The 18,279-nt window shown below is 42.2% G+C and overlaps 1 protein-coding gene across 3 annotated transcripts in view; it reads right to left on the reverse strand.

Moving 5' to 3' along the window:
* c1h1orf35 (chromosome 1 C1orf35 homolog) overlaps positions 1–17,262 on the reverse strand; it is a 26,478-nt gene extending 9,216 nt beyond the window's left edge. The window contains exons 1-5 of one of the 3 annotated variants that reach the window (XM_072260111.1): positions 17,104–17,262; positions 16,562–16,742; positions 10,260–10,458; positions 9,614–9,764; positions 356–401 (exon numbers count right to left, since the gene is read on the reverse strand). In XM_072260111.1, the coding sequence (XP_072116212.1) occupies positions 356–401; positions 9,614–9,764; positions 10,260–10,353 (291 nt within the window). In that variant the 5' untranslated portion in view covers positions 10,354–10,458; positions 16,562–16,742; positions 17,104–17,262. The remainder of the gene's footprint in view (positions 1–355; positions 402–9,613; positions 9,765–10,259; positions 10,459–16,561; positions 16,743–17,103) is intronic. The other 2 variants (XM_072260120.1, XM_072260129.1) reach the window with 2 other exon arrangements.
* Positions 17,263–18,279: the final 1,017 nt, after the last annotated feature.

The following is an 18,279-nucleotide window of genomic DNA, read 5'->3' on the forward strand; positions in this document are numbered from 1 at the left end:
GAATGTAAAGTGCATTATACAAAGTGCAATGCGAGAAAGTGACAAAATCAATTGGGGCAATGCATTAACAAAATGATACACAAAAGTACAAGATGTGGAGAATAATGTTAACGTTCGGAGGTGGTGTATATAGAGAACCTCAGTGACGGTAGCAGATACAGCGAATGCACACAGCATGTAGAGAATAAATGACATGCACACAAGGGCAAGTTGGACATGCAAAATAATGGGGCACTTCTCACACAGTACACTGCCCATGTGTAAATAAAAGGAAACTGTGTGAAGTATGTGGAAGATCACATTATGACTCAGACAAAAATTTTATTTCTTAAAGTATATTGTACTTATCCCTTACCTCTTTGGTTACTCCAGTTGGTTTCCTTTTGGGATTCTTGTACCCTCTAACAAAGAAAATAAATAAAATTACACCAAATTTATTTGATATGTTAACATCTAGTAACTGCCTCTTGTAGGCACTGTGAAATAGTCATACAGCATAGAACTAAGCCCTTTCAGCCAAAATGGTCTATGCTGACCTAGATTCTAAGCTAGTTCCATTTGCATGTTTGGCCCAAATTCTCAAAACTTCACCTATGTACCTTCCCAAGTGTCTTTTAAATGTTGGTAATGTGCCTCGAGCACTTCATCTGGCAGCTCAATCCACAAATAGATCACAGTGTGTGGAAAGGTGGTGCTCTGGTTATTAAATTTCTCCCTTCTACCCTAAACCTGTGTCGTCTTGCTCTTCAATCCCAACCCTGGTAATAATTCACCCCAACTAACTCCTGATGATTTTATATACCTCGTAAGAGCACTTCTCATGTTCCAATGAATAAATTAATGCTTAACCTCTCTCAATAACTTATTCCTTCAAGTCCCATCAACATCTTCATTAAGTCTCCTCTGCACTCTTCCCAGCTTGGTGACCACAGCAGAGTGGTCAAATCTGAACATGGTATTACAAATGCAGTCTCACCAACATCTTGTACAACTATCACATAACATCCCAACTTCTCTACATTGAAGAGAACGTCGAGAATGAAGAAACCCAGCATGCCAAAAGCATTTTTCACCACCGTCTACTGTGACGCCAATTTCAGGGAACAGGACACTTGTAACTCCGAGGCACCTGTGTTCGACAACACTCCCCAAGGCCCTCAAAGTATAAATTCATATGTCTTCACAAAATGCAACACCTCACATTTACCAAAATTAAACACCATTTGCCATTCATTGGCCCACTTACCAAGATGTTCAAGATCTAATTCCCGATAACCATATTCACCAACTATGACACTACCTATTTTAGTATCATCTGCGGAATTTCTAACCATACCTTGTACGTTTACACATTCTCAACCAAGCCTACCACATTTACAACTTTAATTAAATTCTCATCCAAATGGACATCATGAATCTGCCCATAGTTATAAATAAAACAGCCTCTCAACATCTCCATCTGCTCCTTTCATAATTTTGTACAATCTATAAATGTCATATTTTTAAAATTTAGATACAAGTCAAACTTCCTCAATCACTACATCAGAACCCTCTCTTACCTGGAATCAACACTGCAAATCTGGGCAGCAGCAATTTCAAGACTAATACCTCCTCAGGCACAGAAACCAAAAATGCACACAATACTCCAAAATAATCTTAAACCCATGTGTATATTATGAAGCAAGCTGCTCCAATACATCTTTATTCTACATCATGGTGCTATAGCTGCTACTGAAATGCCTCGGAGTTCTAGGGACCCAGATTAAATACAGACTCCCCCCACCCCGCCCCCAGCATTTACTTAGATACAGCACAGTGACAGGCCCTTCTGACTCAATGAGCCCGCACCGCCCATGTGACCAAGAAATCCATAACCCACACGTTTCTGGAACTTGGGAGGAAACTGGAGCACCTGGAGAAATCCCACAAGGTTACAGGGAGAAGTACTGTTTAATCGGACTTTGTACAGCCAGATCCTCCAGTTTCCTCCCATCTTTTAACGATGTGCCAGTAGGTTAAATGTCTATCGTAAATTATAGTGTAGGTATGGGGAAAAAGAATGGGGGGGTGGTCACAGAGACGGAGCAGCAATCAATACAGACCCTTCAGCCCAATGAGACCATGCTGACCAGTGTCCACTTAGGTCGTCCCAATTTCCTGCGTTCAGCACACAGCCCTCTAATCCCCGTCTCTCCATGTGCCTCTTAAAAAAATCACTATTCTACTTGCCTCAACCACTTCTTCTAGAAGCTTGTTCCATATACTCACCATTGTTTTTTAAAACTGCAAAACAAAACTAATTGAAAGGAAAACACGGAGCCAGGAATAACTCATGTACATTCTCAGCTTTGCTTTGAGGTGACATGCATATATGACATTAAATCATGATGTATACAATTCAGAGTTTACATATAACCTGTAATGAATTATTTAAAGAATGCTTAATCAAAGAATATATTTACATTACTCAAATACTACTGAAATATTAAATACACAATGCTCCTCCTTGCTTAGCTATAAAGGCCAACTCAAAGAATGCATCTCAATTATATACACAGTATACATATAATGCAACTACTATACAGACATCCAGAGTATAGTAAATTTTATATTGTCCCATTCTGGTCTAAAAATTTAATTACTGTAGAGGATTGCTTACCCTTGAGGGTTAGCATCTTTCCTGCCAAGTGGGGTGGGGGTCACACTGATTGGCAAGTGAGACTTAACTCTGTGAAACAATCTCAGGTTCTGGAGCCTCCTCTGTCCTGGATGTAGCAATTGACTCAGAATGCAGGAAGGAGATGTGACACGTCCGAGCACCTTTCATCTCCTTTTTTCACGTTCCTTCTCTTTCATGCCTTCCTTTATCTTCCAGTTTCTTGTGAGAACCTATGAATTTTCTAATTTCGGTCTCATTTATCCTCTTCCATTCCCATAGCACATATGTCATTGTCCTCTTTTCCCTTTTCTTCTTTCTAGTTTGTGCATATTGATCTTGAGAAGGTACATTTAGCTCACTAGATTAATCTTTTTTCGTTCCCTTTACAATCTGATCTCTCCGATTGGTTTCTGCATCCACATCATCTGACAAATCCTGTTTTCATATCTCCTTTGACTCCTTTCTTTTTGTCCTTCCATTCATCCAGCTGGGCTTTGGTCTTTGCATCGACTTTCACAAACAGGTTTTTCCCCCCTCACACCTGAAGTTCATGTGATATCCTTTAATGCACACAAAGTAGATTCTGGTTGTCTATACTCACAAAACACAAATGTTTGCAACTTTCCTGAAACTCCTTGAACTCTCTTCCAGTTTAAAAACAAGCCACATTTCGCAGTAACTGTCCAATTAACGTATCAGAAGCTTTCTCAGATATGTCGCCTCCAAAAACTTTTGTAGTCGGACCACTGTTTTTATCACTGTCACAATCCCACTGAGAGGCATGGTCCTTCACTGGTCCAAATGCTTTCCAACCAAAGTTCACAGTAAATTTATTATCAAAATACTAACAGGCTCAATAAACTGATTAGAAAGGCTGGCTCTGTTATAGGAGTCAAACTGGACACATTGGAGGTTGTGGTACAACGGGAGGAGAAGATGGCAGCGCAGCTCTCCGGTGAAAAATGATGTCGTATCTGTTAAATAGAGGCCGTGGACAATTCTGATTTGATGGAGAATGGATGTGAAACCACAGAGGAACATCTGGAGAAATTTCTGAAATGCCCGTCCGCTGCTGTCGTTACTGTGTGGTTGGGAATCTTTCAGAAGGTAGGCCTCAAAATCTCCGGCCTAGCCTGCTTTTGGTGACCGAGAAAGAGGTCGAATCGCTTGGACAGAGATGGCGCTCAGTACTCGGTGTCAGAGAGCTGATCAGAGCTCGAAGTTTTCAGATGACAGAGTCAGATTGTGGTCGGCATGGCAGGGAGAGTTTTTTCTTCCTTCTCCCATCTGCGAGAGATGTGGGACATTTGAGAAACTTTGAACTTTACTGTGCTCACGGACTTTCTTCATCAAGTTATGATATTGTGCACTGTTGTAACTGTATGTATAATTATGTGGTTTTTGTCAGTTTTTTCATTCTTGGTTTGTCCTGTGTTTTGTGATATCACACTGGAGGAAATATTGTATCATTTCTTAATGCATGCATTACTAAATGACAATAAAAGGGGACTGCGTGTCTTCATAATCTAAAAAACAAAGAACCCTATGGAAACGCCTGGCAATTCCAGACAATGTTTCTCACCCTCTGCATGCCACCTTGGCTGAACAGAGGAGCACTTTTAGTAATAAACTAAGACAACAGCCCTGCTCCAAAGAGCACTATACGAGGTCATTCTTACCCTCGGCCATTAGGCTCTATAATGAGTCAACCTGTAGCCAGGGAATTGATGACCCCCTCCCGTTAGACTGTTTGAGGTAACTTTTTTTTTTATTCTTTCTTGCTTCTCTTCCAATATTTGTACATCTATGCACTTGTAATGCTACACTGTAATTTCCTTTGGATCAATGAAGTATCTATTTATATGTCACCATATACAACCTTGAGATTAATTTTCTTGTGGGCATCCTCAATCTATAATAAAACAGAATCAATAAATCCTCAATCTATAATAAAACAGAATCAATGCACCAACTTTGGTGCAGAGTTAGACCAGAGGCACAGAAGACGGCACCAACACCTGTTTGCCCTCTGTTAGGCAATGGCTCATGGTGTATAGCATGGAGACAGTTGTGGCATCATCCAGTACCTTCCTTAATTCGCTTTCAGTTGTCTCTCTTGCAGGGGATGTGGCATGCACATAGTGGATGGATCTCCAATCAAATTGTAGCTGTCTCAGCCACTCAGGTCCCCTCCTGTTTTTACCACGTACAAGCTCAATATGGGCTATGAACGTCATCCCCACAGGTTCTCCAGCACACGTTCTTAGTCAGATATCTGCAGGTTTCAGTTCAGTATCTTTGAAATGCCATTTAAACTCATTTTGTGGAATGACTGGAGCAGCTGAGGCAGTGTCCAATTCCATTTTAAATAATTTGCCGTTCACTTCTGGTGTAAGCTACATTGCTATCTGGTGTTAGTTTTCACACTGTAAATCTCAAGGGTACACAGTCCTGTATCACTCACATCCTGATCAGATTTTTAAAAATCGGTATCATGCAGATTAGTGCTCTTTTCAAAACTGCAATTTGACTTTTTAATCTTTAGCTCTCTCCTGTGCAGTCCATTTATTTTTGTCTGCTTGACATGCTCTTTATATGTCCTACTTTGTTACATTTTCTGCAAGTTCCACCTGCATTGGTCAGGTGTATGCAAGTCCCTGCCACAACATTAACAATTTATTGGCCAGGCATGTTTCTGTTTAATGTTGCAATTTTGTTCACACTCACTTTTATTCCTGGCTGCAACTCAATTGTATCCCTGCCTGCTGTTTCTATCGATACAGCTATTTCAACTGCTCTTTAAAGTGTAAGTTGTACTTCAGTTAGGAACTGCTTCTGAGTGCTTCTTTCTAAGATCCCAGAAACTAAACACTCACTCAGTTCATCAAGCCCATTATTGAACTGACAATGCTCAGACTTCAATTCAGCCACATGTACTGAAATGGGCTCCCCTTCCTTTTGATTCCACTTATGAAATCTTACAGTTCTAAATGTTCCTGCAACAAAGCTCATTTCAGCTGGTTTCGTTGGAGCAGTTAAGACTTCTAAGCAAACTATGTCTTTAAATCCAATGCACTCAACAAAATTGGCACTTGCTTTGGCACAGAATTAATCACCTAGTAATCACTGTTAATGAACCCATGAACTTGCCCATTTTCTGCCTTTTTTTAAACTTAACCGTTTCTGTCCCTTTCGAAGAACATGTGCTGCAGTGTACTTTTTTTACTAGACCATTTCTTGATGCTTTTTTTTTTAAACTTGAACGTCTTGTTGTGCTTCAACAAATAGGTAGTTGTATCGGGTTCATTTTAAAAATACCTCATCACCGTTGTTATTTTTTGTAACTCCAAACATAAAAACTAATTGAAAGGGGAAACACGGAGTCAGGAATAACTCATGTACGTTCTTCGTGACACATGCACATATGACATGGTAATGTCATGATGTATGCAATTCACTTATTTTTACATCTAGCCCATAATAAATTATGTAAGTGCACAAGAATGCTTAATCAAGCAATACATTTACAAAATACTACTCAAATATTAAATACACAACACTCACCACCCTCGGGTGAAAAGGTTTTCCCTCTGGTCCCTCTAACCCTAAATCCATGCCCCCCCACACACCCCCCCCCAGTTTTGGACCCCCTTATCCCAAAAAAAAACTGTTACCATGTCCTTTGTCTATGCCTCATATATTTAAACACTTCCAACAGGTTTACCTCATTCTACTATGTGCCAAGGAACAAAGACCAGGTCTAACCAACTTCTCCCTGCACAGGCCCTCTAGCCCTGACAACGTCCTTACAAATCTTTTCTGCATTCTTTCTGGTTTAACTACATCTTTCCTGTAGCAGGGAGACAAAACCGTGTACAGTACTTCAAGTGCAGCCTCACCATGGACCTATACACCTGCGATATGTCCCAACTCCTAGACGGACTCAAGGCCGGGAAGCTAAATGCCCTTTTCACTGCCCTGTGATGCAACTTTCAATGAACTATGTACTTTTGCTTCTATCTTCATTGAAATCCCCTCAGCCTACTTCTTTAACTGTTAAAGGTAACCTTGTAATCTATAATAACCTCTTTTCACTATCAACATCCAACTTTGTTTCATCTGTAAATTTACTACTCAAGCATTGTATATTTGCATCAAACTCATTATTTAAATATATAACAAGGTTCCCAACACTAGCCCCTGTGGTACACCACTAGTCACCAGCCTCCATTCCAATGAACAACCTCTAACCACTACCCTCTGATTCCTACCTCACAGCCAATTCTGAATCCACCCCACTAGCTCACTTTGGACTCCATGACACCTACCATAACACTCCAGACCAGCCTACCAAGCAGGACCTTGGCTGAAGCCTTGCTAAAGTTCACAGACAACATCCACTGCCGAAGCCTCATCTACATTTTAGTTACCTCTTCAAAAAACTAAAAGATTCTTCAAGCACAACTTGCCACACACAAAGCCATGCTGACTCCTCCTAATCAGACTTTGTCTATCCAAATATTGATAGATCCTGTCTCTCAGAATTCCCTCCAGCATCTTCCCTATTACTTGCATCAATGGCCTTTAATTCCATGGGTTGACCTCACTACCTGTAAAGCCCAGAGCATTAGTGGAACAACATGATCTCCTTCACTTCAAGACATAGGCAGCCCTGCTGATCTCTACAAAGGACCGATTCTCTCCCTAGCCACTCTTTTACCCTTAATATAGCTATAGATCTCGTTGTGACTGAACAAAGTCACTGGAGGGACACTGAAGCTGGTGAAACAGAAATCACTATTCATTACGAGATAATTCTGTTGACATACTTGGTAGAGGCTCACAAACCTAAAGGTACCTCACATTTTATACCCTTAAGATCAGAGGTAACAGTAGGTGACTCAATACAATTTCAATAGTTACGATGACATTGGTTACTTCAATACTTTGGGTTGACAAGTGGTTCCTTTGAGATACACTGGGGAAGCACATTGTAATTGATAAGACACCTCCAAAGGTTCAAATACCTTCGTGAGAAACTAATTAACACAAATATTCTAAAACCTTTTGACAACAAAGCAGCAGACACCCAAAATTAGTGCTGTCAGGGTTGTCTCTGAGAACACTATGATAATTACACAAAAACTATTGATTGTCTATCACTGTGACCACGTTTGATATGCTAAGTGACATCATCATCTGGTCTGTCAGCTTGCACTCAAGTCACAATGGTGCAGTGTTACCTGGTTTGGTGAAAGCGAATTAATACAACTCCCATTTGGCTCTTACACATGCAATCTCTTAGCCTGTTCTTCTAACTTCAATTTATTGCTTGCAATTTACAAATAAAATGAAAGGTAATTGTAAGCTTCTTGAACTTATGTACATTTACAGAACTGAAGAGTGGTTCTTGTTTGAATTAATATCTTCTATATTCACATAACTCTAGAATACTCCCTAACAGGCCTTCTTAAGATTTTCTTTAACCCTATCCAATAGATGCACCTTACAGTCTCTTTGCCCTCATCTCTTAATTCATTTATAGTCATGAAGAGTTTCAACTGACCCCAACTCCTAAACCCGATGCAAGTTCCCTGCTTATTCTTGACAACAGCCTCAATTTCACTCGTCAGCAGAGGTTTCCCAAACATACAAATCAAAAAGATTCTACAGATGCTGGAAATCTTGAGCAAAACACAAAACAATGGCGGAGCTCAGCAGGTTAAGCCTGAGAAGGGTCGTAGCCTGAAACCCTGATTGTTTATGTCCCTCTGTAGATGCTTCCTGACCTACTGAGTTACTCCAGTCTCTTGTGTTATTCTCTGAACTTGCCAGGTTTACCCTTCACCTGTTCCTGTACGCTTGCTATTCCACTCTTAAGAATCTCCCACTTGCTATCATTTCCCTTCAAACTGCGCAGTGAGGGCGAAAATTTGTGCAGAGTTGTAGTAAAAAAGGGTGGGAAATGTGACTAATGGGATTCCTCCATTGGGACACAACCTGCACCCAAAGGGCCAAATGTCCTCTTTTCAATATAAGCAATTTAGAGGAAAAACCCAGGTTGTGAAATCAGGTTTCAATCTGAAATATCTACTGTTTCGCTTTCCTTAAACTCCAATCCCCTTTCCTAAGATGGGACTTAACCACATTCTGTTTTTTATTTAATACTAGCCATTCTCCAAACAAGGCTCTGTGACTATTGACTATGTTGAATTATAAGTTACATCTCCAGTTCATGCACAAATTAGAGAGACTACACTGACTTCATAAGAATACCATCATAGAAACGTCAGCATAGCAAATTTTCAGGGCTCCAAATAAGACGAAGCATCTTGGTGAAAATATGAAACTGAGAGCATGTCAAAACAGCCTTAATTCCTAAACCACTGTGAGGCTAATACATTAACACATCCGACAAGTTGCCACTTTGGAATCCAGATGTATATAATCTGCATTTACCATTATTAGATACGAGTAACTGTGCAGAATCACTTGCAAAATGTACAAATGCACACATTAACTATTTTTTTGGTAAACATGAAATGTGAAAAAATGTTCAGAAACCACATAATACTGTATCTGTACCTCCCTTACTCCTCCTCCAGATTTACCTTTGATATATCACTGACAGTGCTTTGAATACAATCCTGCAAAAAAAAACTACATTTAATCCAAAACACAAATCCCAGTTACTCCTTTTTGGAAGGGCTCACTCTGCAGTCACCCCATGGTCAGGACCTCAATCTGCCTAACGCTGAGCTCCATGAGGACCACAAACATCCTGGAACCCATTCCCGATTTGCCGAGTTGGCAAGTGTCCCACCATGGGGCCAGGAAAAAGCAGCTGATTGGTGGTATCCTTTGGAAGGCAAACACAGTCCCAGGAATTTAGCACAAGCTTTTGGAAGAGGGAGGGAGATAAAGCAGGAAGGAATACATAATTTCTCAACTCACAGTGCTGCCATGAGGGCTTCCTGCTCAGCTTTCCGAACAGCCATCAACTCCTCTTCGCGAGACTGCTTCCCCTCGGTTTTCTTTTCCTTAGTGTACCAGGTTAAGTCCCTCCCTTTCTGCCATCGTCCAACTGGTGCCATGAGCGAGTTTCCTATGTGTAGTCAATAACAAGGCACGAATTTATATAGATCAACTATCACAAGACTACTTCAAGCACATGGACTGTTGGACGACAAAAATCACTGCACTTTTAGCCTTATGCTCCAGTTAGTGTACTGTACTATAAACTACGCAAATACCCAGGCTGAATACTAATTTTCCCCAAGTCAATAATCACCTGGAAAAGGCAAACGAAAATTTCAAATCAACATTATTTCTGTGCGTGTTCTTGGATTGCTTCTCAATATAACTCAATGGTACTAATACTAGCTAATACTAGCAGAGTAAGTAACTATATGAAAATTGCACTCTCATGATTTGACCTCACACCCCCTCTTCTCACCCCTCTCTCCAGGACCCAAAAAGTACCCCTGCTCACCTTCCCTGACCCTAAATAGCCCCCCGCCCGCCTCCCCCTTCTCCACAACCGACAAGAGTCTCCCCGGGCCCTCTCCCTCCCGCACCCCACCGGACAGTCCCTGCTCACCCAAGTAATTCTCACGATGTTTATCCGCTTTCACGTCCTCCCAGGTGAACTGATCCTGTCCCCCGCGGACACCACCCCTGGCAGAACCCATCATCTTGCCGCCGCACGAACACCCCGGCTCCGAACGGAACAGCTCCCACTTCCTTTAGCCCTTCACACTTCCGACGCAGTTGGATGACGATTTGATGCCACCATCTTCCTACGGGAAAATAGGCGTCCGCTTAGAAAACACCAGGCGCCATGTTTGTTAGGGGTGTAGTTGGGCCCTCAGGCGCCCCCTGCTGCATCGCAAATGTGCAGCAGGCTGAGATAAAGTGAACCCAAATTGAATTGGGCCGCTGCTGAAAATTTTCTGCATTTTCTCTCGTTGTTTCAGACCCTAAGGTGGAATCAAATATCACACCAAGGGATTTAACAGGGGGTTTGAAAAGGGTAGACAGGTTACCAAGACAGTTGGTAAGCCGAGAAACATCGTGAGCAAAAGTAAAGTTTTGCAAATTAAAATGGCCGTTGACCAGAAAAAAAGTATTTTGTCCTCTTTCCATACATGTTAAGAGTTCCCAACACTTCGTTTTCTTACCACAGCTATTTTGGTAATCGAGTTTTGGTACTAAAGATAAATACATTTCTCTTATCATAAGGTCTTGAACACAAACGTGTGTTTTTATTGACACTGTGCAACAACAGAAATGAGAGAGTGAATGTCAGTTATTGTCATTTGTACAAATATATTTATACACAGATGCAATAAAAAAACTACTTTCAATGGCATTCCTAGGCACATAGCATTAGATAATCAGCATTCACAAGAAAAAAAATCAACATAAATTATACACAATTTTTATCAGCAAGAACAATTAGAACAAAACAAAGATTAAAATGGTCATAGATTAAACTGCAGTCAAGTCAAGTCAAATTTATTTATATAGCACATTTAAAAACAACCCACGTTGACCAAAGTGCTGTACAGATCAGAGCAGAATAGCTAAAATTACAAATATGAGAAACACAGATATAACCAACAAGGCAAACAGCTTATAGGCACAGAAGAAACAACACAAGGGCCTAGGCACAAGCCAAAAATCAGCCACATCAGGAGGATTCAAACACTAGTGAATAAAAGTAAGATTTGAGCCTGGATTTAAAAGAGTCGATGGAGGAGGCAGATCTGATAGGGAGGGGAATGCCGTTCCACAGTCTCGGGGCTACAATAGCAAAGGCGCAGTCACCCCTGAACTTAAATTTAGATCGCGAGACAGCCAGGAGCCCCAAGTCAGCCGACCTGAGGGACCTGGAATTAGAATAAAGGGTCAGAAGGTCTGTGATATAAGGGGGAGCCAGCCCATTTAGGGCTTTATAAACAAACAGGAGAATCTTAAAAACAATTCTGAACCGTACTGGCAGCTAGTGGAGGGAGGCCAGGATAGGAGTGATTTGGTCCCTCTTCCGGGCACCTGTCAGGGGCCTGGCTATGGCATTCTGGACCAGTTGCAGGCGGGACAGGGACGACTGACTAATCCCAGTATATAGGGAGTTGGAGTAGTCCAAGCGGGAGGATATAAGACCGTGGACGACTTTCTCGAGATCTTTGAAAGAGAGAAATAGCTTGATTTTGGCAATAATACGAAGCTGGAAAAAACTGGCTTTTACTACTGCATTAACTTGCTTGTCAAACTTAAAAGTGGAATCAAATATCACACCAAGGGATTTAACATGGAGTTTGACAAGAGTGGACAGGTTACCAAGACAGTTGGTCATCACTTTGATGGAGTCAGGGCAGTGATGAGGGCTGTGCCAGTTCACTCTGGAACCTAATGGTTGAGGGGAAGCAACACGCACAATGCTGGAGAAACTCAGCAGGCCAGGCAGCATCTAGGTAAAGCGTAAACAGTCGGGCTGAAACTGAGGGGAAGTATCTTTACTTGGACTCGGTGGTATGAGAGTTCAGGCTTCCGTAGTGCCTGCCCACGGTACGTATCGTGGTACTGGTGTTACAGTGTACATAACTGGCCCCCAGACCAGAAGGCCAATTTGCATTATATTTAAACCCATGATAATCAAAATCTATTTTTCCTATTGAAGCAATTGCAATCATTTCCAGATTATTCTGTCATTCCAGATATCCCACCTGTGTACTTGTATAAATAAAGTGTATGAAATTAGAATGTAACATTATTTATGTAACATTGGTGACTGTTTTTTGAAATATTTTGAGGTTGTGAAAGATAAAGTTTAAATTTGGGATCTTTAGAATCTCCTATCGTGATTATGGAAACATAGAAAACCTACAGCACAATACAGGCCCTTCGGCCCACAAAGCTATGCCAAACATGTCCCTCCCTTAGAACTGCCTAGGCTTACCCATAGCCCTCTATTTTTCTAAGCTCTTTAACTGTTCTCTTTAATTGCGAAACGCCACCAGCTCTTTAACATGTTTACTCTTAGCTAATTCTTGCAGACACTACTTGCTGCAAGTTAGATTACTGTTGAAGGAAGAGGAAAAAGCCAAGGATCATCTCCATGAAGAAGATTAGCCATGATCATATTGAATGGCAGGCAGGCTAAAGATGGCCGCCTTCTCTTCTAGTCTTGTGTGATCAGTTTTCCTCAGCTCCGACATTCAGATATCTCTGGTTAGTAAACTGCTGCTTTCATTCAAACAATTGGATCAGGACTGACACCAAGGGGACTGATTGTTGCAAAACTGCACCAATCTAAGTAGAGCCATCAATAATCCACAATACATTGACAAGGTGAACGACCACAAGGTCCTCAGAGCAAAATGCAGTCATTGGTTTGACGCTGGTCCAGATAGCCGTACACTAGTTGTACTAGTCATCTCGGTCACTGGGCCATTAGGGGTAACAGGAAGGGTCTGAGTTGTCCTCTGTATCCTCTGGTGAGGGAGGGTCACGCCTCTAAGGTCAGCTTGTGCAGTAATTGTCACTAGCTCCCGATGGCAATATCTGGCTGAAAGTAAGTGATTGGTGTTCTTCCAAAGCAATGTTAATCACCGTTGCTATGTGGCAAGATGGAGGATGTAGATCTAATGCCACTATGTCAGAAGAGCAGAGGAGTCATTTGGATACCCCATTTAACATCCCCCCGCCCCACACTTTACATTTCACTGACCGCTGAATCTTAGACCACAGGCCCAGAAAACAGTTGAAGATGAGAGTGTCCCCACAAAATCATACAGAGCCTTCCCCAACTGGAAGCCCTGGATGAACCATGAGATCCGCAATCAACTGAAGACCAGATCGGAGGCATTCAAGTCTGATGACCAACAAAGTTACAAAAGGTCCAGGTACAATCTCGGGAAAGCCAAGTGTCAATTCCGGACCAAACTTGTCCCGTTGAAGGATGCTGGACAGCTGTGGCAGGGCCTGAATGCTCTCATTTCCTACAGGCGACGTGGGTGACAACAGGGCTTCACTCCCTGATGAACTCGATGCCTTCTCTGCTCTCTCCGACTGCCAAAACATGGAGGAACCTTCATGAACCAGCAGACCTGATAATCACGTAATTCAGTCTTTGAGGCTGACGTGAAAGCAGCCTTTAGCTGGGTGAACCCATGGAAAGCATCCAGCCCAGACGGGGTACCTGGCTGAGTATTGAAGAACTGTGCTGATCAACTGGTTGGTGTGTTTCCTGAGATCTTTAACTCTCGCTTCAGCAGCCTGAGGTACTCATCTGCTTTGAGCAGGCTTCAATTATACCGATGTCTAAGAGGAGTGTGGTGACCTGCCTCAGTGACTATCGTCCAGTAGCACTTACATCTACAGTGATGAAGTATTTTGAGAGGTTGGTGATGAAACATGTCAACTCCTGCCTGAGAAGCAACTTGGATCTGCTCCAGTTTGACTACCAGTGCAACAGGTCCACAGCAGATGCCATTTAATTTGCTCTTCACTCAACACTGGAACATGTGGACGGCAAAGGTGCATACATCAGGATGTTCTTTATCAACTAAACTTGCCATTCAATACCATCATCCCATCAAAAATAGTCAATAAGGTCCAAGACCTAGGCATCAGTATGTTATTGTGCAATTGACTCCTGGATTTCCTCACTTGTAGTCAGCTTGGCTTGGCAACAACAACTCCTCCACAATCAGCACCGGTGCCCCGCAAGGCCGTCTGCTTCGCCCCTGCTCTACACTTACAACGGAGAGGCTAAGCACAGCTCCAATGCTGTATTTCGGTTTGCTGATGACACCACTGTTGTAGGCTGGCTCAAAGATAGTGATGAATCAGCATACAGGAGGGGGAGTGAAAATCTGGCAGGAGGAGGAAACCGGAGGTGGGGGATCAGAGGTGGAGAAGGTCAGCAACTTTAAATTCCTCAGTGTTATCAGTTCAGAGGATCTGTCCTGGGTTCATCCTGTAAGTGCAATTATGAAGAAAGCACAGCAGTGGCTCTGCTTCATTTGGAGCTTGTGAAGATTTGGCATGACATCTATAACTCTGACTAACTTCTATAGGTATGTGGTGGAGAGTATATTGACTAGTTGTATCACAGCCTGGTTTGGAAACACCAATGCCCTTGAAGGGAAAATCCTACAAAAAGTAGTGTAAAACGGCCCAGTCCATCATGGGTAAAGCCCTCCCCACCACTGAGCGCATCAACACGGACCATTGCCACAGGAAAGCAGGCTCCATCATCAGGGACCCCCACCACCCAGGTCATGCTCTCCTCTCACTGTTGCCATCGGGAAGAAGATACAGGAGCCCCGGGGCTCGCACAACCAGGTTCAGGAATAGTTACCTCTCAACCATCAGGCTCCTGAAGCAGAGGGGATAACTTCACTTGCCCTATTACTGAACTGTTCCCATTACCGATGGACTCACTTTCAAGGACCCTTCATCTCAGGCTCTCAATATTTATTGCTTACTTATTTATTCCTTTTGAATATTCACAGTTCATTGGCTTTCTGAACATTGCTTCTCCACCCGGTTGGTGTGGTCTTTCGTTGATCCTGTTATGGTTATTGGATTTACTGAGTACGCCCACAAGATTGTATATGATGATATTATAATAAATTTACTTTGAACCTTGAGCTATAATAATGCTTTACATATTTATTTAGCATCTTAAACTGCTGAGCGATGACAGGAAGATCCCAGACATGCAATTATAAACACCATTTTGTGAGAAACACCTGACCACGATTTTAACCCGTCTCACAGAAGTTGCTAGTCCCCACTCTCCATCATGATAAAACCTCCTCTGCGTCACAGTCTTCCAACTGAGAGATAATGTAACAAATTCATATTTGATTGCCTGTGTCTGAAACACTCTTGTCTCCTTACATTTCTTGGGTCAATGCATTGCCATTTTAAGAATTAATTATTATATTTAGGATGATTTGTCACTCCAGTTCTTTGGGTTCTGAGGTCCATAAGAAATAGTAAACAGGTGTCTGCTGGGGAAGGTGATGGGTATTTTTGTGAAATGGTGGGCTTTATTCACCACTTCCGTGTGTTTAATGAACTTGAAGTTCTCAAGGTCATTAACATCTTGAAGGATCCCACCCAGCCTGCCTATAGACTGTCCCACTCCCATCAGGGAACAGACCTTGCCAGGACCACCAGCCTTAAAAACAGTTACTTTCCGCAAGCAGTAAGGCTGATCGCCACCTCCTTCCGTTAGCCCACTCCTTCACAGCACCTCCACCACCTCTTCACCGTTTCCTGTCAGAGTCACTTTATGTACAAGCACTCCTGTGCCTAGCGTCACTTCCTGTACACACATGCAATCTCTGTATACATGCTATCTTATGTATATGAGTGAGCATTTGGTCCACAATGACAGACGAGATAAGCTTGTTTATCTCCACTTATCTCGTCTGTCATTGTGGACCAAATGCTCACTCATATGTACATAAAACCAGCACAATAACATTGTGGGCACTATGGCCTGGGGAGAGAACTCACTCAGTCACATACAGATGGGGGAGGTGATTATTGCACACCCCAGTTGCAGTTAGGGTGACCCACAAACACACAAACGGATAACTGTATAATCTGTGCGTAAAATGTAACAATAAGTGAACTTGAACATTCCACCATAATCCCACGAACACATTTTAAAACGAGAACAATAAGTAACGCTGGCCTCTAGGAATGCTGGGGCGAGCTATGGACACGCCCCCGGAACACCACAACATTTATTGTTATTTTTTTCAATTATTGTGTTCTTTATCTTATTGTGGTTTTGTTTTGTGTTGCATCAGATCTAGGGTAACGATTATTCTGTCCTCCTTCACACTGGAAGAGATATTGAACAATCTTGAAACTTACCTTGAAAAGGACGTACATGCCAACAGAGGGAGTGCTGTGAGGACTCACCACACCGGTTCTTGGGAGTGGTCTTGCCATTGAAGTAGACCTGCCTTTTATGAATAGAGATCGAGTGGTGATCTCGGTTATTAGAAGATGCAACGAAGTCAGTGCTGGGGGATGTTTCCCCCAGCTGAGGAGCCTAGAATGAAGAGTCACAGTTTCAGAATAACAGAGGGCTGCTTAGAACAGAAAGTAAAAGAATAAAATTCATGCAGGGGATGAAGAGCCTTTAGAATTCTCTCCCATGGAGGGCTGGGGAGACTCAGTCACCAAGATTATTCAGAGTTGAAATTAATAGATTTGAGGATATTAAGTGAATCAAGGCAGAAATAGATAATGCTGTAAAATTGCACAGAGAGATGAATGGTATGTCTCTGAACAATTGGAATGAACTTCCCAAGTGCCAGTCTGGTCTCAACCAGCAAAGCAACATTGCAGAATGACAAGAGACGGCAGACGCTGGAATCTGGAGCAAGAAAAAAAACAAGCTCCAGCAGTACCTGTAGGAGCAAAGGGCCTTGGCCTGAAATGTTGACTATCGCCTCACCTCCCAGCAGTTTGTTGTTTATCTGCTGCTAAACAAATTGCATTCTGGTTTTCTATTATATCAGATTACTGCTTCCTGTGGACTCTTACGGTTCAGAAAATGGCTGCTGCTTTAAATGTAGGCAGTGCAAAGGAATGTGTTTTATTCACGTCAGCAGTCAGCCAAACTGACAGTAAACTATTAGCCAGCAGAGGGCAGTAGTAGCTCAGATCAGAACAGGCATTTTGCAGTGTACAGAACCTTAATCCTGGAGAACCATTATTATATTTTACATGAATGATCTTTGAGTAAACCTTAAGCTGTACCTTTAAACAGGCCTTTGCAGCATGAATTGATGAGGATCTCTTCTCTTTCGACAGTAGAAGTTGTGAAGATAGATTTCCAGCTCTTTGAGTAGTTCTTTTGACAAAAAATGTGGTACTGACAAACTAGTGCATTTACTTGCAAAAGCACAAGCCCGCAATTCCACAAGCAGACTTGTTTATACACTTAAATATGGCATGCTGGAAGATGAGTGTGAATTGGAAGAATATCTTTCTAAAAGCAGGAAAATCCATCCGGCTGTCCTTATGATGATGTAGCTGAGATGTAACTGAAGGCAACATCATTTCATAGAAACTGGGTGAAATGAGGCCATTCTGCATCGGTCACTTAAGACATGGGAGCAGAGCGAGGCCATTCGGCCCATTGAGTTTGCTTCACTATTCCATCATGGCTGATTTATTATCCCTCTCAACCCCGTTCTCCATTCTTCTCCCAGTAACCTTTGACGCCCTGACTAATCAAGAACATATCAAACTTTGCTTTAAGTATTCTCAATAACTCGTCCTCCACAGCCGTCCGTGGCAAAGAATTACACAGATTCATCATCCTCTGGATAAAGAGATTCCTTATCATCTCTATTTTAAATGGACATCCCTCTATTCTGAGGCTGTGCTCTCTGGTCCTATAGGAAACATCCTTTCCACATCCACCCTATCTAGACTTTTTAATATTCGATGGGTTTTAATGAGATCCTCCCTCACTCTTCTCCCAAAGCCATCAAAGACTCCTCATATGTTAACCATTTCACTTCCAGAATCATTCCTGTGAACCACCACTGGACCCTCTCCAATGCCAGTACACCTTG

This window comes from Mobula birostris, chromosome 1 (assembly GCF_030028105.1).
Source record: "Mobula birostris isolate sMobBir1 chromosome 1, sMobBir1.hap1, whole genome shotgun sequence".
NCBI lineage: Eukaryota > Metazoa > Chordata > Chondrichthyes > Myliobatiformes > Myliobatidae > Mobula > Mobula birostris.